The 24861-nt window shown below is 35.1% G+C and overlaps 1 protein-coding gene across 5 annotated transcripts in view; it reads right to left on the bottom strand.

The window, feature by feature from the left end:
- The window catches only part of SMCHD1 (structural maintenance of chromosomes flexible hinge domain containing 1), a 127664-nt gene that overhangs the window by 49043 nt on the left and 53760 nt on the right, over positions 1 to 24861 (bottom strand). For 4 of the 5 annotated variants that reach the window (XR_009492666.1, XM_005224244.5, NM_001206400.1 and 1 more), the window contains 13 exon segments: positions 24577 to 24654; positions 24378 to 24497; positions 19325 to 19469; positions 16704 to 16800; positions 15198 to 15270; positions 13526 to 13665; positions 11719 to 11853; positions 9405 to 9632; positions 7143 to 7291; positions 6180 to 6268; positions 5662 to 5780; positions 3457 to 3624; positions 886 to 1011 (listed from right to left, as the gene is read on the bottom strand). Coding sequence is in view for 4 of the 5 variants with exons in the window: in XM_005224244.5 (XP_005224301.1) it covers positions 886 to 1011; positions 3457 to 3624; positions 5662 to 5780; positions 6180 to 6268; positions 7143 to 7291; positions 9405 to 9632; positions 11719 to 11853; positions 13526 to 13665; positions 15198 to 15270; positions 16704 to 16800; positions 19325 to 19469; positions 24378 to 24497; positions 24577 to 24654 (1667 nt within the window). In the remaining variant the exon portion in view is untranslated. 5 annotated transcript variants of the gene reach the window in all.

Genomic DNA, 24861 nt, shown 5'->3' with positions numbered 1-24861 from the left:
CCACCTGATGCAAAGAGCTGACTCATTGGAAAAGATGGATGCTGGGAAAGATTGAGGGCAGAAGGGGACGACAGAGGATGAGATGGTTGGATGGAATCACCAATTCAATGGACATGGGTTTGGGTGGACTCCGGGAGTTGGTGATGGAGAGGAAGGCCTGGCGTGCTGTGGTTCATGGGGTCACAAAGAGTCGGACATGAGTGAGCGAGTGAACTGAACTGAACCTAATCCTGGACTTCCTGGTATCCAAGCACTATGTTTGCACCCAAACATTACAAGGCCATGTTCATGCTTGCTGATTTCCCTAGACTAGGTCTCAGTAGAGGTTCAACAGCTCTACCCAGGTAGCTCTCCAAAAGGCAGGCAGAGCACAGCTACTCATATGACTCTCTTGCTTCACCCTTAGAGCTTTTAAGTTTCCCCAATAATGCCTGTTTCATAACCCAGACTGCAGGTCATTGTATCTAACTTCTTCCACCTTGTCAGCATTACCTATTCGTAATCTGAAATTCAGATATTATTAATACTGTGTAATAACAGTCATAATTAGAGACTGCTATCTCTTGTTACACTGTTTGCAAGATATAAACTGTACTTCCTCAAAATAACTATTAAAATGTTAGACTGACAAAATAAGCAATTAACTTGGGCAAACTCCAGGAGAGAGTGAGGGTAAGGGAGACCTGGCATGCTACAGTCCATGGGACCACAAAGAGTCGGACACAACTTAGTGACTGAATAACAAAAACAAAACTAAGCAATAGTGAAGATTATATAAGATATTATTTTTTTAAAAAAAGAAAGGTAACAGCTAAAGATACGATGATCCTGAGAATGAAAGCCAAAATTTTAAGTGAGAATTATTTAAGGATGTTTAAAACGTACCTTTAAATTGTTAGCTTTTACAAGACTTATTTTAACCTGTGGCACAGGTGCTGGATTATCCCACTGATCACAAAGTTGAACAATGAGAGGATTCTGCAATTCTCTTCCATTAATCACTGGAATGGACTAAAACATATACAAATCTTTTAAGAAGCACTAACACATGCCGAACAATATGATTACTGTTTAAGTGAAACAATCACTGAATTTATCTGTTTTACTCACAAATAGCTCCTTTTATCCATTAAAATAAACTTCTGAAATTCAATTACACTGTCACTAATAATACTCTTCTTATAGAAATGATTAAAAATTTGATAAAAGGGAAAATATATTTGACATTACTGGCTTCCAGAGCTAGTCAAGAATTCTGAAAATTACATGTTGCAAGGACTGCAATGGAAACAGAAGTTTATCTCAGGCTCTCATATTTAGCACTGGTCAATCTACAGTCTAACTCCTCCACCAATTGTTGGCACTCTGTCAAGTCTACATGAAGCAGTATGCACAGCTTTCCAGCTCCTAGTCAAACAGGGCTAGTCATGGATAAACTTAAACAAAACAGTGTAGACTTAAAATGATTCTTGCCTTTCCCTTAATCCAAATAAGGCCTGTGTAACTCTGGGAATTTGTATGCTGACCTAGGTATATCAAAGAAAACCCACTGTCAAGCAAGAAACCTGTTAAAAGTCCAATCCTCTGTATCAGATGTTAAAAGTTAAAGAAAAAAAGAAGATAGGAAAGACATAACTAGCAAAAAAGGAAAGTGATTTATCACCTCTCTCCTACTAGTAATGTTCCCTCTGCTTCCTCCATCCCTCCAATTATGTTAGGAGGTTGCTAACAAGTGGGAGAAACATCAATAATGTGTTAGGAACTTTTTTTTTAAAAGATACCCTTGAAGCTGGTTTATGCTTGACTACCAAAAAAATTTTCATGGATAGACTATATTCTATGTGCTAAAGTTTATAAAAAGCCTGAATACACAAAAAGTGCTAATGTTTCCAAATGTAAACACATCAGGGTCTTTATTTCTAGTTACATAATTGTCCATCTATCAAACAGCAACTACCTGGTAAAGAATATCTTTCAGTAAACAACTTACAGCCCAAGCTGTTAGCTGAAAATTCTTCTGGGTAGTAGTGGAAAAAGGAAATAACCAAAACCAAACGTTCATGATTTGCCACTTATTAATACTGTCATGCAATATAACGTTTCAGAATTTGTTTCTTCATTTGTAAGGAAGGAATCTGTTTCCTCATTTATAAGGAAGGACAATACATCATAATGTTGAAGATCAACTGAGAAAATATATGTATATTTATATAATTTTTCTATTTATCATGCTTAGGTGTTAAATTAGTTCCCCTTTCTATTTAAGATCCTGTGTGTGGACGAGGGAGGTAGGTCAAAAATTAAATTGGAAAATTCTAGGAAAACCACATATTCAATGATAACATTTTCAGCCTTACTCATATACAACATATCTCTTAACAGAGAATTGGTTTTACATTTTATTTTTAAAGCTTTTGGATTTCAGTGGTATCTGCAAATAAATCCTATAATAAATTTTTGAGTTAACAAGCTGTCATTAATTTTTCTATTCCCCTCCACAAAATCATTTAAAAATATGAACATGTAAAGATTTTTTCCACCTCAAAGGTACCCAATTATTCCATGATACTGTCAGTCAACAAATTCTTTATTGACATCATTAGGTTTCTAAGAAGGCATTGATTTATGCAGTAAATACGCTTATATAAAAACAAGTGCACTGGATTTGCAGTACAACCCTTCAATCAACAAGTGTTAAGGAAAAAACTGTTTTTAAAGCACTGTCATATTTTTTAAATTTACACATCAAAAAAGGACAACATCAAAAAAGGACTAGAGCAGAGATATGTAAGCTTTTCTCAGATCATCAGTTCCTTTGCGGGATAATTTATCTACTACCATGGTCATGTGAGGTGATTTTCCATTAGAAAAAATAACCTTTTGTACCAACAGATAAGGCTCTGCCACACCATAACTGAACACCAGAATGTGAACATTTTAAAATCAGAATTCTAAAAATTTAATGAAAATTGAAAGGTAACAGATTTGACAGAGATTTGCAAATTAGTATTTAAGATATGCATAACTATAAGCACAGAGAAGCAAACTGATGTTTTTAAGAGTGTAATGAATGACTTGATATCTGGCATGCATTTAAAAATTCCGGCAAAAACATTTTTTTAATAAGCCAGTGAGAGAGAACAAAGAAATACAATTGGTGAAAATCAGTAACTGTTGAAACTGGTGGTTCATTATCTATTTTTATTTTAATGCATATTTTTAATTTCTATAATAAAACTCTTAGAATTTGAAGTATCACTATTTTTTTTAACAAATGAGGGCACAGTGATGAATAATAAAGTATTAAAATTCATATTCCTTTGTCCTTTTGTTATTGTTACTATTGTTAGTACTCCAACAACAAAATATAACTTTTGATCTACTAACACTCTGAAGCAGTTAGTAGGTCAAAATATTGATATTAAATTCTTTCAATCAAGGCAGGAAGGTACTTACCTCCTTTAACTCCGGCCAGTCTACAAGGAGAAGTTTAGCTGGTGGCCCAGAAACTAGCTGCACTCGAATAAAGTCAGAAAATTCACGCCAAGTAAAGCAAAGATCCTTATTTCCAGGGGGACCTGGAATAAATCTGATGCCTTTCACATTTATACTTTGTGTATTTTCCTAGTGAGGAAAAGCACATTGAAAAAAACACCAGGAAGATCATGTTTAGTTTTCAGAAAAAAAAAAGAAAATGCTGTCACTACCTATGTGCATACAGATGTGTTTCTGGTAAAACAGCAGCAAGTAACACACATATGCCAATATTGGCGTGCCCTGAATTTCATTTCCTTGAGACAAGAAACTGAAATTCTCTTTTGTGAGGGAGAGATCGAAAAGGTTCAACCTATGTCCTTTTTCCTTATCTTTTCCTAATTTCCCTCTTCTTTACACTTGCACTGTCTCCTTTCTGCTCCCCAAATAGCCACATATGTGCCTGCCCAACAAGCTCCTTCCCTGTTTGCCACATTTTTTTCCTACATGTTGATATTACCAAGGGAATGTGCTTCAAAAGAGCAGTGCATTTTATGAAGATGTGGAAATAATCTTAAGAAACAATGGCACATTAAAATCAATATTTTATTTTAAAAAGACTTTAAAAAGTGTTATTTAAAAACAACTTTGGTTTAAAAAAAAAAAACTGGAAGGTTCTTTTTTTTATGCAGAGACTAGGGGTAGACTTCCATTGTTTCTATGAAAGTGAGTCAAGATAGTACCTATCAATTGTAAAATGACAGTAGAAAGAAAGTCAACTTGACTGGAGAATGAGCCATGGGAGGAGACAGGTGTGCTGTAGCAGAATACTATGGCGTACTTAGGCACCCTAAACAGACAGTCTAACCTCACAGTATAAAATGCTGACAGGTGGCATAAGATGGGAACTGAAAAATGACACTAGATTTGGTCAGGTGGCACAGGGCAGAAAAACCCAAGAGGCCTGCCTGGGAATGAGACTGAAAATGTGAAAACAGAGAGAATACATAACTCTTCCAAGGAGTTGTTCTATATATAAAAAGGAGAAAAAGAGGGCAGTACTAGATGGACATGTTTCAGGGCCAAGGACAGAGAGTACGGCATGTTTATATGCTGATGGGACTCTAACAGACAGGGAAAACAAGATGTAGGAAAACAGGTTATAATTTAGGAACAATTAGTTGAAAGAGGATGGGTGTCTATGCATAACGTGACAGGAAGAAGAGACTGTTCGTGTACAACAGTGGTTATTATCTGACTTCATCTACACAGAGGGTGAAGCTAGACAAGAGAGCATCTGAAAGTCATAGATCAAACCTGATCTTTTACAGTAAACAAAACACGATTAGAAGTTCCTCAGCAGTGCTAAGATACTGTAGAAAAGGCATTCTGAAAACTAGAAAATAACAGCCTAGTAGGTTAGTGGAAACAAAAACTCCAGTTAGGAAGGGCAATGATGAGACTCTCATGATTCTTCTGTTGGGTAAGAGGGATAACGGAGGCTCCAAAAGGAAGAAGAGGTTTAAAAACCACTAAATGCCCTAAATGGATTCAACTTTACTCGAGCCTTAGAATTCCTTCTTTCTGACCTGCTCTAGGCTGGTAGGTTCCTTGAAGGCTCAACTCCAACATCTTTTCTAGAAAACCATCTTTAATCTCTCCAAGAATACTTGTGTTTCCTTGCTTGCAGAAATCATTTCACCAGGATTCTTATTTTTCAAGCTAATCTCAATTAACTGCACACTTGCATACTTTTACAACTAGTATTCTCCCAGGTATTCTATTTAATGCAGGGACTGAGCACCAAGAAATTTTACTTAAATAGCTACATGAAAAATGACCTTTGTACACATGTCAAAATACTTAGGGATGAAATGGTATGATGTATAGAATTTGCTTCAAAGTGACAGGTAAGGGGGAAGTGATGAATGCTGAAGCTGACTGGTAGGACCATGGGAATTATTTATACTACTTATGCTATTTTTGTGTATGTTCAAAATTTTTGTGTATGTTTAAATTTTCATAATAAAAATTACTTCAATTTTCTTTACATAATAAAAATTACTTTTACAATTTTTCATTGTAAATACTGCAACAATCAAATCTCTCTCATTTCTGTTTTTCCCAAACTTTCTGTTATATATAATTTGAATGGAATAGTCAACTGTTAACGGGAAACAGTCATACCTGAAAAGTAGTTTTCAAATGTGAGCTATCAAGTCCAATCCCAGCAATTCCCAATGCAGACAGAGAACTTGGTGAAAATGCTTGAATCTGATTCCCATACTGATCTGTAACAGTTATAACTAAAAAGGGGGAGGAAGTTTAATTTTACAGTATCTTAATTTAACATGATGTTGTCACATGTTTTACCATGAATATTTGAAGGAAACAATTTAGTGTCATGTAATAATCTGGATATAAGAAAAATATAGGATATGAATCACACTCACATATTTATTTTATGCTAACAAAAGTCAACATTCTTTTCTAACAAAAGTCAACATTCTTTTCAACTAACTGTTTTCAGAAATAGGTCAGCATAGGCAAAGATAGGGAAAATGCTTCAATCTTTCCAACAGTGGATTTTAAACCATTAACCATATATAAATCCAAAGTTTTCCTTTCAGATTATATATGCCAAAACATGAACATAAGGACGTATTATAGAAGTGTTTTAAAGAAAGAAAGTAGGTCATACTAACCTATTTCTCCTTGAAGCTCTTGACCCATCTGTACCGTTTTTCCTCCTTTTAATTCACATTTTAGATGTTTAGGTTCATCTGGAAGTGGTCTGAAATTGATTAACAAATTAAAGGCTTTAATTACACCATTATTGTAGAAAACAGTTTCAACATGCTAAGGAGTAACATATGTAATGCTCATTTTCTTAAACTTAAAAAACAGTATCACTATTAACCCAAAGGGAAATACAGAAAAGACAGCTTGCAAAGACAGTAGAGAATACTGACCAAAAAAATAAATGCATGTTAGATCACAGTTATCTATCCTGGATTAGAAGGAAATTATGACATGAGAGCACTGAAAAAAAAAAAGCAGATGGGTTGGTAAGAATGACTCATCAAGAGATCTGTCTCTGACTGAAGAGTGGTACATCTGATCATTTTGTCTCAGACATGGAGCTATTCTAAGTGTTGGAATAGTATGGAAATGTGTACAGAATTAAAGTAGAAAAGGTTAATAAAAAAGAGGCAGCCAAGGAACTGACAGGCCAGGGTGAAGGACAGGTCTTCTATATATTTACTTAAAATTTCCCCTTTTCTATCAGGTAGACTCAGCTTCGAAAATCGCCACTAACTAATGAAAGAACTCCTTCTGAGCAACACATTGACTGATCACACTGCATCTTTTATATTTCTCACGTTTTTGTCATTTTCTAGGAGTTTTCACTGTTGTCTGTCCTAGGAGGATATTCCTTTAACAAAAGTTCTAGTGTGGCAGATACTAAAGGGGCAAGTTAAGTGGAGGCTGAGAGTGATATTAAGAATGAATCACTATCATCAGTGAAGCTTTATTCCAAAGACAACCTGTTTCCAAGAAGTTGTGGAAATTTCTACATTAAAAAATGACTTTGATATGTATGCTTTGGTGAAAAGCATTTTTGTCACCATATGCTGAACATCTCAAAATGTAATATGCCCACACACCTTACTGTAAATGCACTTTCCAAAGACACATGGTCGTCTTGGAATGAAACCTGGCAATAGCGCATGTCTTTCACAGATGTCGGCACTTGCACATCAGGAAGCAGACCCTGCAGCAAGTGCTCTTTGTTAATCTCAGGAGTCCAATTAACCTAGAAGGGAAATTATATACTTAAGAATCATATAAAGCTTACTTCAATGTCTTCCTACTGCCAGTTATCTTACCAACCCATGCTCCCCAACTCTAAGGAAAAAGGCAGGCCCTTTATGACTATAAATGATGGTGGTTCATATATTACCAAGAGAAAAAAGTTATCTTCATTGTCTTCCCTGTTAATACTGCCACATCTTTCAATGCAATGAAATAAATATTCCTAAGTCATTCCTTTAGCACTTTGCCATAAGATTATTACTCTGGTCATTATAGTTTAAAAAAACCATGGGAATCAAATTATGTGATCAATTCTGAGAAGTTATAGTCAATTGTTTTTGTTTTTTCAAAAAGAATCTTATTATTACAGGTTTTAAATGAGATATAAGTGGACCCTATTCAGCAAGGTGAGAAAAGTTAAATTCACTATATAATTACCATCCTGGCCACATCTTGATCTTAATCCACTCTCAAATGTTTTTAGCTCTAATTTTAAACTCCACATTTTGTTATTTGATCCATTTTTTAAGTTGACTACCCCACTCTATTTTACTTTTAAACTTCCAATCCTTTCTATTTAAGACTTTTAGCTCAACTTTATGCTTTTAGCCTTTATAACTGTGATTCTTAAATCACTGATATTCTAATATTGTGATCCTAGTTTACACCATTCTAACTTTCTTAGTTACCTTGTTATCTTTGTAAACCATTGTTTATTCTTTATATCTTTTTTTCTTTTTTTAAATAGTGGAAGCAGCAAGCAGGAGTTGCACAAAATGGCTGTCTTCCTTCACCCTAGCTGTGCTCTCTGCTCAGAGAATTCCTATGTCTGCTCAGAGGATTTCTGTATCAGTTTGGGTTGACTTTCCTCAGTAATAGATAATTCTCTAAAGACTACACAATCACTTTAAGTGTGTACATTATAAATATCCTTTATAGTCAATAAAGCTACATGTTTTAAAATATCTGGAACCCAAGAAATGTATCATGACTAAAATTGAGGGAAATGTGTCAAAAGCAGGCCATGAGCTTAGAGAATGGCAAAAAGAAGGTTATATGCAGAAAGAGGCTCTCAAGTCAATGTTTATTCTTAATCCCAATAAGAAACTAAACTGTGGAAACATTATTATGAGAAAGCAAGGTATCAGTTCAGAAGCCAGGTTGCTAGTACCACTTTTAAACCACTTGCCTTCAGATCTGCTGAGAGATAAAAATGGCTTGCCTCCCTTCCAAGCAGGATAAGGACTATTTCTCTCACAATCCTCCCTTCTCTTATTATGGAGGGAAAAAATAAACCGGCTGGCGCAAGGGCTATTCCAAATATGATTTTAAAAATCATGTCAGCTGAACCCTGGTAAACAATTCTTACAAGATATCAGATCCTATATCTTGGAGACTCAGAATGGCTACAGAATTTAATACTGCAAAAAGAGGAGAATTCTCTGGTGGTACAGTGGTCATGACTCCTCACTGTCAAGAGCCTGGGTTCGATCCCTGGTTGAGGAACTAAGATCCCACAAGCTATGCAGCATGACGGAAAAAAAAACACCACCATTTTACTTGGGTTCTGTGAGGTGAGCTGTTCCAGTTTCAGCATATAGATTCACCCTTTCAAGGTACACACGCTACATTTAGATGGCTGAGGACCATCTGAAGCTAGTGAGAACTGACAAAACCATTGTGTACGGGTAACAATTTTAGACACTGCTTATACCAATTTCAAATGGCCAAATCAGGGGTCTGGTTTGGGGTTTACAATACTGTTCTACCGTTTGCCTTTAACAGACCTTTTCTTTACTGCCTTCAGAAGAGCTACAAAAATACTGCTCTGGTCAAGTAGAGATCTTAATTGTGAACATAAATACAGTTCATCAGGACTGGATTTTTGTTTAGGTGTCAAAATCATTTCTCTAAGCACAGATTTGACACATTCAACATTCCAATCTAGTGCATGTTAAAAAAAAACACAAAATTTTATTTAGCCTGGGGTTCTAAATAACAATGTTGTTTTGCTAGGATGAGCGTCTTCTTAGAGGACAGCCTATATAACTTGTTCAGTCTTCCAAGCAAAAAATGTACAAAATTCTTGCAAATAATCTATTTGAGATACCTACTTTAATTTTCTCCGACAAAGCTGATGTTATATGGATTTCTCTTTCTCCTTCATCATACATTTGAAAAATAAGATTATGCATAACATCTCCTGCTATCCAGTTAACCTCATCCTGATGTTTGATCTGGATGGCCTTCTGTCCTTCCACACTGAATATCTGTAATCTGGCAACGTGACTACTGGGGAGCAACTTAATAGTCTTCTCCACTGGTGCTACATCTTTACAACTCTGGGAAGAGAGAAAAACACAAATAACATACTGAATGAAAACATCTGTACTGAAAACATCATTTTTGGCTTTTATGGTGACTCTTTTGTATTGCTTAGGAATTTATTTCCAATATTATGGGAGATCATCTTATATATTGTTAAAAATTATATGTTCTCTCATTAAGAGGACACTGTACTATTAGCAAGCCCATATTTTATACCATCAAGTTATAAATAATGAAAGTGGTCACACTGTTAAAACCTAAAACTAGCATGCTGCTGCTACTGCTGCTAAGTCGCTTCAGTTGTGTCCGACTCTGTACGACCCCACAGACGGCAGCCCACCAAGCTCCCCAAGCAAGAACACTGGAGTGGGTTGCCATTTCCTTCTCCTAAAACTAGCACATTTGGACTTAAAAGAACATTCCTCTTGGTATATCTGCTTAAAAGTGTTGCAAACTTCTGAAAGTTTAACATGTGACACAGATTTGGTGTCAGCATTTATTAATAAGAACAAAGGTGTAATAAATTAAGAATGTTCTACAAAATCAGAGACAAATAACTGCCATAAAATATATTACTTAAGGAGCTTCTAAAGCTTTTTCAATTCATTTTTTATTGGGGTAAGTGGACAGAGTTGCTTGTAGCTAGATAAGGACTCTAGGTGCCCCAAGGCTGAGCAGTTTGTAATTTGTCATAAGAACAGCAGTGTTTTAAGAATCAGCAGAGATGAGCTGCTATGTTACATAAACTGATTTTAGGCACACAAAATTAAAACACTACACAATCATTTCAGAATCTAGGTATAGTGCATTCCATAGAATACAAAAAATTCAAGTCTAAACCTAAAATACCTTTACAATCCTGCTTTGCTAATGTCTCCTTCCTCATCTACTTGAGGTCATTCTATCAAAGCCCATTCACACAAATAATGACACAGTCAAAATTCCTACTTCAAAGAGTATCAGGCAAATAACCCACCTGCTGCTATCATAAGCACATCTTATTTGCCTGACTCAAAATTAAGAGTCACTGCTTTGTGATAACATTTTTAAACTGCATATTACAGGTATACTGTGGTCTTTGTTTTAACTGTCTTGTACTCTTGATTTTCAGCATGCTGCTGCTCTGCAGTATTTATATAATTGTATGTAAATGTTCCCTTGCTTTCAAGCCCAGCTTTCTCCTTAACAACAAATCTTTTCTTCCAGAATTGTCTTGCTCTTTTGCAAGACAATATACTCAAAAACACATTGCTCACATTACTGAAAAAAAGGAAATGCATAACAAATGTTTTAAGATGATCAAACATAACTAGTTTCAAAAGAAAAGAATTAGAATAAAGTCAAATCATCTCATTCTAATTTTAAAAAATAAAAGTTTTTACCCTTTTGAGGCTCAGTATATGTTAGCTGATGTATACTTAGTTGGAAAAACATTGGTTCATCAACTGATTGAGTAATTCGCTATCTACCACCACATCAATCATGAAGAAATCACGTACAGGTATTTCACTTGCTTAAGTATCTACTGTCTCATTTAGCAATCTTCGGAAAGCAGATGCTTCTATCACCTGCCTGCCCTCCTCTAGGCTGGCCTCACCTTCAGCCATGATGAACGTCCAGGAACAAGGGTCCTCCTGGCACATCAACACAGCACTCTCTTTATAGGATAACACTAAGAAAAACCATGTATTTATTTTAAATTATACATACATATTAAATGTTCATATATCCTTCAGTAGTGGTTCAACAGGGACATTTATTAAACTTTCTAAGAAATAGGTGTAACTATAAGAAACAAACGAATAAAATAAAACGGATAGTTGTTACACTCTAATAATAGGAAAAAAATAATTTTAGGAACATATAATCAATAATAGCTATAGATATTATAAAAGGTTTGAGTAAGAAATTTCTAATATCTGATACAAAGTATTATTTACTATACCATTTCATTTTTGCCTTTTCTTCCATCTGGCTAAAAGAATCACAAATATCTCATCTTAAAAAGTCAAACAACTTTACATGAAATATTATAAAGTTATTAAAGAGTATTTGAATAAAAATTCAATATAATACCAATGAAAAACAATAACAACTTACAGGTATTTCAATTTTTGCTTTAAGTGTCTGGTCTTTTTTAATATTCTGAACTTGAATTGCTGGTCCTGATAAAATGCTAGTTCCAGAACTACTGCAATCCACAACATAGATTGGAAGGTTTGGAGCACCTGAAAACTATTGGAAGCATACAAAATAATTTAAGATCCCAATCAAATGCAACTGTTACTCAATAACTTAAATTTTCAAATAATATAGTATAGCTACTACTTCTGACTATAAATTAGAAAACTAAGTATAATTCACTAATATACTAGATAAATTCTGAATGAAATGAATTAAGTTTCTAAATGAAGCAACTGACAAACAACTAATCTCAAAAATATACAAGCAACTCCTACAGCTCAATTCCAGAAAAATAAACGACCCAATCAAAAACGGGCCAAAGAACTACATAGACATTTCTCCAAAGAAGACATACAGATGGCTAACAAACACATGAAAAGATGCTCAACATCACTCATTATCAGAGAAATGCAAATCAAAACCACTATGAGGTACCATTTCACGCCAGTCAGAATGGCTGCGATCCAAAAGTCTACAAACAATAAATGCTGGAGAGGGTGTGGAGAAAAGGGAACCCTCTTACACTGTTGGTGGGAATGCAAACTAGTACAGCCACTATGGAGAACAGTGTGGAGATTCCTTAAAAAACTGGAAATAGAACTGCTTTATGACCCAGCAATCCCACTGCTGGGCATACACACTGAGGAAACCAGAAGGGAAAGAGACACGTGTACCCCAATGTTCATTGCAGCACTGTTTATAATAGCCAGGACATGGAAGCAACCTAGATGTCCATCAGCAGATGAATGGATAAAAAAGCTGTGGTACATATACACAATGGAGTTATTACTCAGCCATTAAAAAGAATACATTTGAATCAGTTCTAATGAGGTGGATGAAACTGGAGCCTATTATACACAGTGAAGTAAGCCAGAAAGAAAAACATCAATACAGTATACTAATGCATATATATGGAATTTAGAAAGATGGTAACGATAACCCTGTATATGAGACAGCAAAAGAGACACTGATGTATAGAACAGTCTTTTGGACTCTGTGGGAGAGGGAGAGGGTGGGATGATTTGGGAGAATGGCACTGAAACACGTATAATATCATATATGAAACAAGTTGCCAGTCCAGGTTCAATGCACAATACGGGATGCTTGGGGCTGGTGCACTGGGATGACCCAGAGGGATGGTACGGGGAGGCAGGAGGGAGGGTTCAGGATGGGGAACATGTGTATACCTGTGGCGGATTCATGTTGATATATGGCAAAACCAATACAATATTGTACAGTTAAAAAATAAAATAAAATTTAAAAAAAAAAGAGTAAGTTTCTATAATTCTAGGTAAAATATGCTGATTTTGGAAGAAAAATCAACTTCCTTAACCATCATTCTTTCTTTTACTCTACCTATTTGGGTTTTCCTTTCCTTCTTGAGCTCTTTTACTCATATTCATTTACCCATCCATCCTTAATCCTCAAGGATAATTGTATCATTCTACTCATAACTGAGTACTTCATCTAAAATGAGGAGGATGGATAAAGGAAGGAGCGGGGAGTAATCTGTAGTTCAATACTTGGCATAGTTGGTGTCATTATCGGATTAGAGATGTTGAAAATTATTGGCAATGAGACAGCCCACAAATTTCTGCATGGAATAATCATTACACAGTCTAGATACTTTATCAGGCTTACTATAAAAGAGCCAAAAGACAGTGATTTCCAGTTACTACAATGGCACTCAAAATCTACACATTCTTATCTTACAACAGCTTACCTTACAATGAACAATCAACTTTGGCTGTGCTGTTATATTGTCTGATTCATCCAAAACTTCTACCTGAAATGGGAAAGCTGTTCCATTTTCTATAACTAAAATTTCAGAATCAGGTTTCACTTTCAATCGACGAGGAGGACCTACCAGAAAATTTATATAATGAAAATGAGATTCAGGTTTCCAAAACTGAAACGTTAAAACAGCAAAAGAAACAGCTTTTAACATTTTAAGTTTTAGTATCTTTTAAATAATGCTGAGAAAGAAGAAATATCCATGTTTAAACATTTCTACCCCCAAATGAATAGATTCTATACACAACTCCCAAATGCACAGATTTCCAATTGTATTAAAATGTTTGAGATCTAGCCTCGGTTTTATGGACAAGCTAAGACATGTGGTAACTCATGCTAGAAATCACTCAAATGTGTAAAATACTAAAAAAGATCCTGGAAAACAGTGTTCAAGAAAAAAGTAAAAGTTTATTAAACTACTTTTTAAATTTTCTATCTTTTACACAATGACTGATTTCTCAGGCACACTACATACCTCTATTACGTAATTTTGCTCAAAGGATCAGTTCATGTAATGACATAACCAGATAATTTACTCGTTAGACCACCCACAACCCTTTGATATCCTAAGCAAGCTGCACCATAATTTTCCTCTAAACTAATAAAAGAGGTTTTACACTTCAATAGCAGCATGACCTAGTGTGTCCTATAAACACTGATATTTTAAAATACAATTTATACTAAATACTGGGAACACAAGCTTACAAAGAACAAGTTATATCAGTTAATATTTGTGTTTTAACCACATGCCAACTCTTTTCTCAGAATCCTTACAATGACCTTGACCAAGAAGGTACTATTAGTATCATTCCCATTTTATGCCTGAGGAAGTTGGGATGCAGACAGAGTAAGTATCCTGTCCAGGTCACATGGCTACAAGGGGCAGACTTGAGTCAGTGACTACTCTGACTACACAGTCCCACGTTCCACCTCACAACCATCACTCTCAACTTCTAAAAAAATTTGTCAGCACTATCTGGTTAATAAGAACTTCCCCTGAGACTTGAATAATCCATACATTTTAGCTAACCTTTCAAAATAAAAGCATCATAAGTATTAATATGAAACAATTTTTTTTTGTACTTCTACCAATGGGCCAATCTTTACTTCTTTATCAATTCATGCTTGAGAGCAAGCTCAAACTACAACAATCTGTGAAAGGAAATAGTTAATATGTTTCTTTTTCATTAAAAATTTCATTAAAATCACTTTTTAGGTTGATAAATCATTACTCAACAACATAAAAGCATAAAAAACTTTTCTTCTTAAAATATGAAATATTTAGCTATATCAGAAAAAGGACAGATCCAGTTCTAATATAATCCTAGTTGTACACCCTTAAGAATAGTTTCACAATGTGTTTTCAATATTCACATTATTCTTTCAGATTATTTTTAGAACTTAACTCAAGTCTTCCTAAATGTTACCCTGTTTTTTAATTGATTATTTGTTAGTGTTATGCATGACATTCAAACGTATTTTCAAGACTTATACCATAACCAAACCAAAAAACACTTCACCTTTATAAGTGTCATTATACTTTAACATAAGAATATCATTTAAAAGGTAAGTATTAGGAATATTTCTTAAAGTAATATTACCTGGAAGTAATCTAATTTTTAAAATCTGTGAGTCTTCTTTTAAACCCGGCAGAATAACCTTCAGATTAAAATTCTGTTAAAAAAATTATTTTAATTAAATTCAAATCCTAAATACTCAAGTAATTTACCACCTCAATTCTGATTTATTTTTTGCTTTTCATTTTCATACCATTATAGAAAGTCACTCAGCAAATTTATATTGACTAAAATTATCATATGTATGTATGAAAGAAACGCAGGTGAAAAAAATTGGCTCATATTGCTTCTTTACAGACAATACTATCTTCAAATTCAAAAGGCATACCCTCTGAATAATTACTACAATTAGTATGGGCATTTTAAAAATCTGGAAAGTAGTAAAACGGAAAAAACCCCAAATCTACACATATCTAAATACAATGTCATGTTCTAGATTCCAGAATAGAAAAATATAGTGGAGAAACTGGTGAAATGTTAAAGTCCACAGTTTTGTTAAAGTATTATATCAATGATAATACTGGATAAATATACAATGTTTATATAAGATGTTTAACAGAGGAAGCTGGGTGAAATACATGTGAACTCTCTATACCATCTCTGCAAATCTTCTGTAAAAATAATTATTTCAAAATAAAAAGGTTTTTAAAACCTAGAAATCTTTTTAAGTACATTTACTAAAGTCAAAATTTCCATGAATTTCAAGTTCTTGTTCCAGAAACAGCTTAATTCAGGAGGATGGACAGAACTTGCTCTTTGCTTTAATGCAGTAAACTCACATGTGCTATTTTAAACATTATTTTGGCAGGGGAAATTTTTAAAATATGTATCGAAGGTAATGATATAATGGGGAAAAAGTAACATATCACTTAAGTTATTAGTTACAGTGTTCACATTAGTCATAGCAATCTGTTAGCTACTTTATACTCTTAACTGAAAAATTATCTTATTGCAGTTTGCCTTTACCATCCCTAACTTTATTCCTCCCTCTTCCTTTATCCAAATACCAAACTCAATATGTTTACAAAGGTAAAGTTTCTTATATTTTTGTTCCTATTCTAAGAAAAATATTGAAAAATAGAAAAAGAGCAAGAGAAGAAGCAACATAGTACTAGATAGCTGTTGAAAATGGCTTTGACTATGAAGAGACTGGAATGAAAATAAAGACAGCTGAAAATATTTAGCTCTGCTGCTGCTAAGTCACTTCAATCGTGTCCGACTCTGTGCAACCCCATAGACGGCAGCCCACCAGGCTCCCCCGTCCCTGGGATTCTCCAGGCAAGAACACTGGAGTGGGTTGCCATATTTAGCTCATAACCATTTAAAAAAGAACAGTAGCAAATGTGCTGGTCTTCCTCAGAGATGAAAGTGGTAATGGTATGTCAGGTGACATGATGCTGATTAATTCCTAAGAACCTGACACTACTGTCATCTTGCCACCAAACTAGGTTATTCAATTTTAAATGTCCAATTTTATTTTTACCATGTAAGAAATAAACATGCATTATAACATGTACGTACAATGCTTACCTTGCCTTGACAAGAGTTTACAGGGCCCTTAGCTGTAACACCTCGAATGACACAATTTGGTCCTTTGGTTATTTCGTCATAATGTAAAGTTAAACCACTGGAAAAAATAAATTATTTTTTAACATTTCCTCCATTATCTAAAAATAAGCTGCAAATGTTCTTTTTTCTTTTTTGGGGGGTGGGGGGGTGGGGTGGAGGTGGGCCTGCACCACACGACTTGCAGGATCTTAGTTCCCTGACCAGGGACTGAACATCGGTCCTCAACAGTGAAAGCACACAGCCCTAACTCCAATTAACTGATCCCAAACTGCAAACTCTACACCCAGTCATCAAGACACTTGGCAATTTTTCTTGAAAACATGAATGTGATAGGTTATATTCACTTTACCATGTAACAGAGTTAAGATTTCCTTCAGTTTTTACAAACTTATCAGATTGTGATGAGGATCACAGTCTGGTTTACTGTTTATTCAATCATAAAATTGTTCCCTTTCTCTTCTACCTTTGTGAAGAAGTTTTCTAGGCTCACAGTAGGTTTTATTCTTATATATTTTCCCAACACAAAGGACAGAGGAAATTCCCAGGATGAATAGGAAAGAAGACCACAGAAGGACAAACGTAACAAGCTTAAGAGCTGATCTATACAGACCACCATCACAAAGTTCCAAGGAAGATGTCTAAAGAATATGAAACTGACAAGTTATCTATGTACAAAGCATCTTGAAAAGAGACCAGATAACTGGCAGAAAGCTACTTGGCAAAATAAAAAAAAGTGTAACAGCTGTGCAATAAAGTAATTAGCACTTACATAATTTTAATAGAGCGAGCACTAAATACTGATCAAGCCAGAGTATAACTTTACTAAAAAATGTAGGAACAGGAAGGAGGCTTATTTGTAATATAAATGGCAACAAGAGAGTGTGTCCTCATCTTCCTTAGCCGTAAGTCAAGAGATAAAGCTTAAAACTGAAGAATCAGGAAGTAGTAACATAAAAGTTACTAACATATATGGCAGCAGGTACCAAAAAATTCAAGTAGAAAGCTGAAAGTGGTTTTGAGAAGTGGATTGTTGGTGAGGTGGAGAGGGCAGAAGAACTACTCTTTTTTTTTTTTTTAATAAGCCTTATCAACCCTATTTGATTCTTTAGGCTGTATGTGTGAATTATTTTTATTTTAATTTAGTTAACACTGGGAAAAAAAAAAACCTACTAGACAAAGATCTTACTATAATGAAGATAAATACACACAGCCAGGCCACCAAGACTTTTTAAGTCCCAAATCTTAATTACCAATATGTATGTGTGATAGAGACTCTGTAAGAATATCTTATCAAGGATAAGATGGAAGATATAATTAAAAACAGGGGTCAACTAACACACAAATATTTCCCATTTGTGACTAGATGGATTACATTTTTAGTGTTCTTTATTTTTAAACAGGCTTCCCTTGTGGCTCAGATGGTAAAGAGTCTGCCTGCAATGTGGGAGACCAGGGTTCAATCTCTGGGTGGGGAAGATCCCTTGGAGAAGGAAATGGCAACCCACTCCAGTACTCTTGCCTGGAAAATCCCATGAATGGAGGAGACTGGCAGGCTATTTTTAAACATAGATGTTTAAGTATTCAACTCTTCCATTATGGTTTAATATTCAAATGAATGCAATATGTAAAGATCACTTTTTGCAAAAGAATCACTTTTTGCACAAGAACCATATTTAGCAACTTAAGAGAATATTTAGAAAAATTCATTTGCAATATTTTTTATAACTGATTTGTTTTTCAGGAACTTAAACCATGGTACAAATCTGGACACTAAGCTATATCTCACTAGTCTGTGAGCTTCTAGAGGCAAATCCTATATTCTTATTCATTTTTATGTCTCCAGCTAGCAAATGCCTGGAATACAATACATACTCAAACGATTAAAAGAGCAAACAATTACACCAAAAGGGGGAAAAAGTACACATCAATAGCAAAAGAAGGCATACATTAAAAAGTGGGCCCCAAAGACAAATTTGGCAAAAATGTGAGAAAAAGAATTTCTCCCTAGGCACCTTAGAAACAGGTAATGGAAAACGATGAACATCCTCAATTATATAACTGGACTTTTCATTGCTATTTCTTAATATTAGCCAATCATTTCATTCTACAGGGTTACTAAGTAAAGGCAAATTCCAAGGAAGAACCAAATTTCCATGGAAAGCATAATTTTTAGTTATAGTTTTAAAAACAAACTAAAAATAATTCTACTAGCAGGTTAAAAGCCTACCAGTAGGTAACCGCTAAGTTTAAATGCCCATAATTTCTAAGCAAACAACAAAATAAAAACATTGTATAGTGCATAGAACTGCCAAGAGACGTCATATCGTACTTGCCAAAAAAAAAAAAAGGAGTAAGACAGACCTATTAGTCTCAACCAAGTAACTGTAACAGCAAAAATTCAGTCCAAACAAACTTTACTGAGATAATTCATATATGACACTACAGCTGCAGAGTATAGCTTGGGACTAACTAAATCCCCCAGATATCATAAAATATCAAACATTTTAAATAAATCTGAAGTTAACACAAATAATTTAAGCTAAATGCAGTGAATACTCAGCAAATATGAACATTCAGATTACCTTGCTTCAAAAATTGGCTGAATATCAGTAGACAGTTGACTAGTATGACCAAATTCATCCTGAAACTCCACAGGGATATTGAATGGGACTCCAACACGAAAAGGAGGATCCAAAAGACCGAACGAAAATTTCTCTGGTTTACCCTCTTGAAAAAAAAAACACGAAAAGAAAATTCATCAGTCAGAGATTCATTGAAGGTAAAAACATCTATTTACATATGGAAGATTAAACTACGATAAAGATGGCATTTTAAATAAGCAAAATTTACATAAATTCTATCTACAATATACCTGCGAAAATTACAGATTGTTATCTTATATATATAAATAAGCCTAGAAACAGAGATAAATGTGTTTTTAAACTATGAAATTATTCAAATATAATAAAGAAATGTTTACAATTTTATCAAAGGAAAAAGTAAGGCAAAACACAATATTCAATAGCTATTCAAGGATATATGTGACAAAGATTAAAATATTTTAATAGATACAAAGTCAATAGAGAAGCTCCATATGAGAAAGTATTTGCAATGTATGCCATCAAGGATTTAAATCCTAAATACATTAAAACTTCCTATAAACAGCTATTGTTAAAATGCAGTCTATAGTCTAATAGTTTCAAGTCATCCCCTGTGAAATTATTAGAAATGCAAATTCCAAGATTCACCTTATCCTGTGTCAGATACCCTAGGAATGAGGCCCACTGGTCTACAGTTTAATAAAACCTGCAGGTGATTCAGATAAAACTCACACTTAAGAACTAGTTTTACACTATTAAAATGGGCATAGACTTTCACAGAATGACAATGTCCAATAAAGGCTAAAGAGATACACAACCTAATAATTAAATAATTTAACTATCGACTAAGCTAAATAAATACTGTAATATAGCTTGGCCAGCAGTGAGCATAGGGAAATAGGAACCCTCAGTCTGTTGGTGAGGGTACATAATCTTTTAGAAGGGTAAACTGACAAAAAATATATATAAAATGTTAAAGCACATATTGATAATTTCAGTTTGGCAATTCTACTTCTTGGGATCCACTCTAGAGAAATTCTAGCACGTGTACACAAAACATAATTTCCCCACCCCCTCATATAGAAACGTGATGTGTAACAGTCGCAAAATTGGAAATACATGAAATGTTCACCAAAGAAAACTGCTAAAACTACAGCAAGTCCCTACTGTGGAAAGTTCCACAGTTGTTATTTAAAGAACATGGTAGATCTGTATGAACAAAAAAGGAACACTCTCCAAAGTGGCTTTATGATTAGAGAAGGCAAAATACTCCCAGGCACTTAAAAATCAGCTCTCCAAAACCCCATAATAATATGACACCACAGAGCTTTTTTTTAAAGAGGCCTAAATCTTCAAAACAAGACCGGGAGCTGACTGTGGCTCAGATCATGAACTCTTCTTTATTGCCAAATTCAGACTTGAAAGTAGGGAAAACCACTAGACCATTCAGGTATGACCTAAATCAAATTCCTTACGATTATACAGTAGAAGTGAGAAATACATTTAAGGGACTAGATCTGATAGATAGAGTGCCTGATGAACTATGGATGGAGGTTTGTGACACTGTACAGGGGACAGGGATCAAGACCATCCCCATGGAAAAGAAATGCAAAAAAGCAAAATGGCTGTCTGGGGAGGCCTTACAAATAGCTGTGAAAAGAAGAGAAGCGAAAAGCAAAGGAGAAAAGGAAAGATCTAAGCATCTGAATGCAGAGTTTCAAAGAATAGCAAGGAGAGATAAGAAAGCCTTCCTCAGCGATCAATGCAAAGAAAGAGAAGAAAACAACAGAATGGGAAAGACTAGGGATCTCTTCAAGAAAATCAGAGCTACCAAGGGAACATTTCATGCAAAGATGGGCTTGATAAAGGACAGAAATGGTATGGACCTAACAGAAGCAGAAGATATTAAGAAGACGTGGCAAGAATACACAGAAGAACTGTACACAAAAGATCTTCATGACCCAGATAATCATGATGGTGTGATCACTCACCTAGAGCCAGACATCCTGGAATGTGAAGTCAAGTGGGCCTTAGAAAGCATCACTACGAACAAAGCTAGTGGAGGTGATGGAATTCCAGTTGAGCTATTCCAAATCCTGAAAGATGATGCTGTGAAAATGCTGCACTCAGTATGCCGGCAAATTTGGAAAACTCAGTAGTGGCCACAGGACTGGAAAAGGTCAGTTTTCATTCCAATCCCAAAAAGGCAACGCCAAAGAACGCTCAAACTACTGCACAATTGCACTCATCTCACATGCTAGTAGTAAAGTAACACTCAAAATTCTCCAAGCCAGGCTTCAGCAATACGTGAACTGTGAATTTCCAGATGTTCAAGCTGGTTTTAGAAAAGGCAGAGGAACCACAGATCAAATTGCCAACATCCGCTGGATCATCAAAAAAGCAAGAGAGTTCCAGAAAAACATCTATTTCTGCTTTACTGACTATGCCAAAGCCTTTGACTGCGGATCACAAGAAACTGTGAAAAATTCTGAGAAGAGATGGTAATACCAGACCATCTGACCTGCCTCTTGAGAAACCTATATGCAGGTCAGGAAGCAACAGTTAGAACTGGACATGGAACAGACTGGTTCCAAATAGGAAAAGGAGTACGTCAAGGCTGTATGTTGTCACCCTGCTTATTTAACTTCTATGCAGAGTACATCAAGAGAAACACTGGGCTGGAAGAAGCACAAGCTGGAATCAAGATTGCCAGGAAAAATATCAATAACCTCAGATATGGAGATGACACTACCCTTATGGCAGAAAGTGAAGAGGAAAAAAAAGCCTCTTGATGAAAATGAAAGAGGAGAGTGAAAAAGCTGGCTTAAAGCTCAACATTCAGAAAACGAAGATCATGGCATATGGTCACATCACTTCATGGGAAACAGATGGGGAAACAGTGTCAGACTTTATTTCGGGGGGCTCCAAAATCACTGCAGATGGTGACTGCAGCCATGAAATTAAAAGATGCTTACTCCTTGGAAAGAAAGTTATGACCACCTAGATAGCATATTCAAAAGCAGAGACATTACTTTGCCAACAAAGGTCTGTCTAGTCAAGGCTATGGTTTTTCCTGTGGTCATGTATGGATGTGAGAGCTGGACTGTGAAGAAAGCTGAGCACCGAAGAATCGATGCTTTTGAACTGTGGTGTTGGAGAAGACTCTTGAGAGTCCCTTGGACTGCAAGGAGATCCAACCAGTCCATTCTAAAGGAGATCAGTCCTGGGTGTTCATTGGAAGGACTGATGCTAAAGCTGAAACTCCAATACTTTGGCCATCTCATGCAAAGAGTTGACTCATTGGAAAAAGACTCTGATGCTGGGAGGGATTGGGGGCAGGAGGAGAAGGGGACGACAGAGGATGAGATGGCTGGATGGCATCACTGACTGGATGGACATGGGTTTGGGTGAATTCTGGGAGTTGGTGATGGACAGGGAGGCCTGGCATGCTGCGATTCACGGGGTCACAAAGAGACACTAATGAGCGACTGAACTGAACTGAAACCTTCAAAAAGAAAGAACAAGAAAAAAGACAACAGTAACAGAATTTGAAAGCTAGTGAGCATATGAACAAGTATAATTCTCCAGGCAAGAATACTGGAGTGGGTTGCTATATCCTTCTCCAGGGGGTTTTCCCAACCAAAGGATTGAACCTGGATCTCTTGCATTGCAGGCAGATGCTTTACCATCTAAGCTACTGGGGAAGCACTATGGACCTAACAGTAAGACTCAAAAAATCAAATCCTCAATCATCAACAAAACTAGCAGAGAGCCAATTTAATTTGCAGTATATAACATTCAAAAATCTCAACCATGGCTCTATCAAGTAGGAGTGAAACTGGAATAAAAGAGAAAGACTAGCTCAAGTCTGTCAGAATCAGTTCCTCAGATCCCCACCCCTCGATACACAGAGCCAGTCAACTACCTCCTTAATTTTCAACAACATTTGGAAGGTTTCTCCTCTGGGAAAGCTTAGAGTAGGTCCAAGGAGTGACCTACTACTGAACACTGGACATAGCACTACTGAAAGCGCCAATTTACTGAAAACATGTAAATCAAGTGAAAGATTAATACTGAATGTGAAATATATAACAATCTTTTCCAGCTTGGCTCCCCAAATTCTGGCCCCTAGGTGTTTACACTCCACTCTGGAGAATCTGAACAGCCAGAGGAAAAAAACCTAAAATCCGCTTATTATAATCTCCCCAAATGAAATAAACACTCTCAAATGTCCTATTCTTAAACATGTGCACTAATAATGTAAGAGATCATCTAATAGGAAAGACCCAGTGCGGATGGAAAAAAAAAACAACATTGAAGAAACAGGCTATGAATCAAGTTTAAAAACATCAAAGAAAAAAAATACCATTATTAATAGCCTCAGAGAATTAATAAAAATATTAATCCACAAAGTCAGAAGAAAATGCTTTGAAAAGGAAATAACCTTTTTAGAATAAAATATTTTATTCTAATAAATAAATAAATATTGGAGAATAAAATACTCTAGAAAGTGAAAAATAATAGCAGAAAGAAAAAAATCAATAGAAAACATCAAACATCATGCTAAGGAAGTCTCTTATAAAGTAGAAAAATAGAATTAAGCGATGGAAAGTAGAAAACACAGTATACCAATTGACAGGTCCAACGTCTGAACACTAGATGCTATAGAAGGAAAAAAAGACCCAAAATCAAAGAGACTCAGAAGAACCCCTAGAACTTAAAATGTCAGAGATGGGGACCCAAACTCTAAATTATTCAAACATCTGAGGATTGTGGGGGAGACAGTTGGATTGGGAGTGGGTTTTTAACATACAAAAGTCAGGAATCAAAATAACTTTAAAGTCTACCAGTAACAAAGGAAGCTAGAAAACAATGATGTATAAGGAGCATGATTATCAAGCAGAGTTATAAAGTCATTTCTAAAACCAAAATGGTTATACAATTGGTCAAACATCTTTTATCAAATTTTCTATTTTCCTCTTGATTTAAAATGCCACCTTTAGCATACAGAGTTACATATTGGTGTTTTGCTTACCTTTAACAGAAAATTTAATTGCTTTAGATGGTAGTGGCCTTCCTGCATAAGTGTCTGCATTACTTTCATTCAGGACAACTTGCAATTTCAATGTATAATTCCCCAACTTGTGAATATTTTCTGGACAAATTAAGAAGAAATTAAAATTCAAGTAAACACAATACTGATATAATTTTTAATATTCAGAATAACAACTCACCCATTTTTTTAAACCAGTAAGGCCATTTTCCTCCATGTTGACTAATATGTGAAATTATTTCCTTATTTCCACTTGAAGCTTAATAAAAGAAAAAAATTTATACTTTGAGAAACAAAATTTAGAACATGAATATGAAATGTCACAGTGGCATCAAATATCTGTTGTACATTTTTAAAAATAGCTTTTAAACTTCAAAAGACCTAAAATTATCCTATGCAAGTCAATAGCATAATGAAACTACTCATTCAGACAATAAAATTCCTTTAATTCTTAAAAATGTATCTG

The sequence above is a fragment of the Bos taurus genome, chromosome 24 (genome assembly GCF_002263795.3).
Source record: "Bos taurus isolate L1 Dominette 01449 registration number 42190680 breed Hereford chromosome 24, ARS-UCD2.0, whole genome shotgun sequence".
NCBI lineage: Eukaryota > Metazoa > Chordata > Mammalia > Artiodactyla > Bovidae > Bos > Bos taurus.
This window is presented reverse-complemented; position numbering and strand designations above follow the sequence as displayed.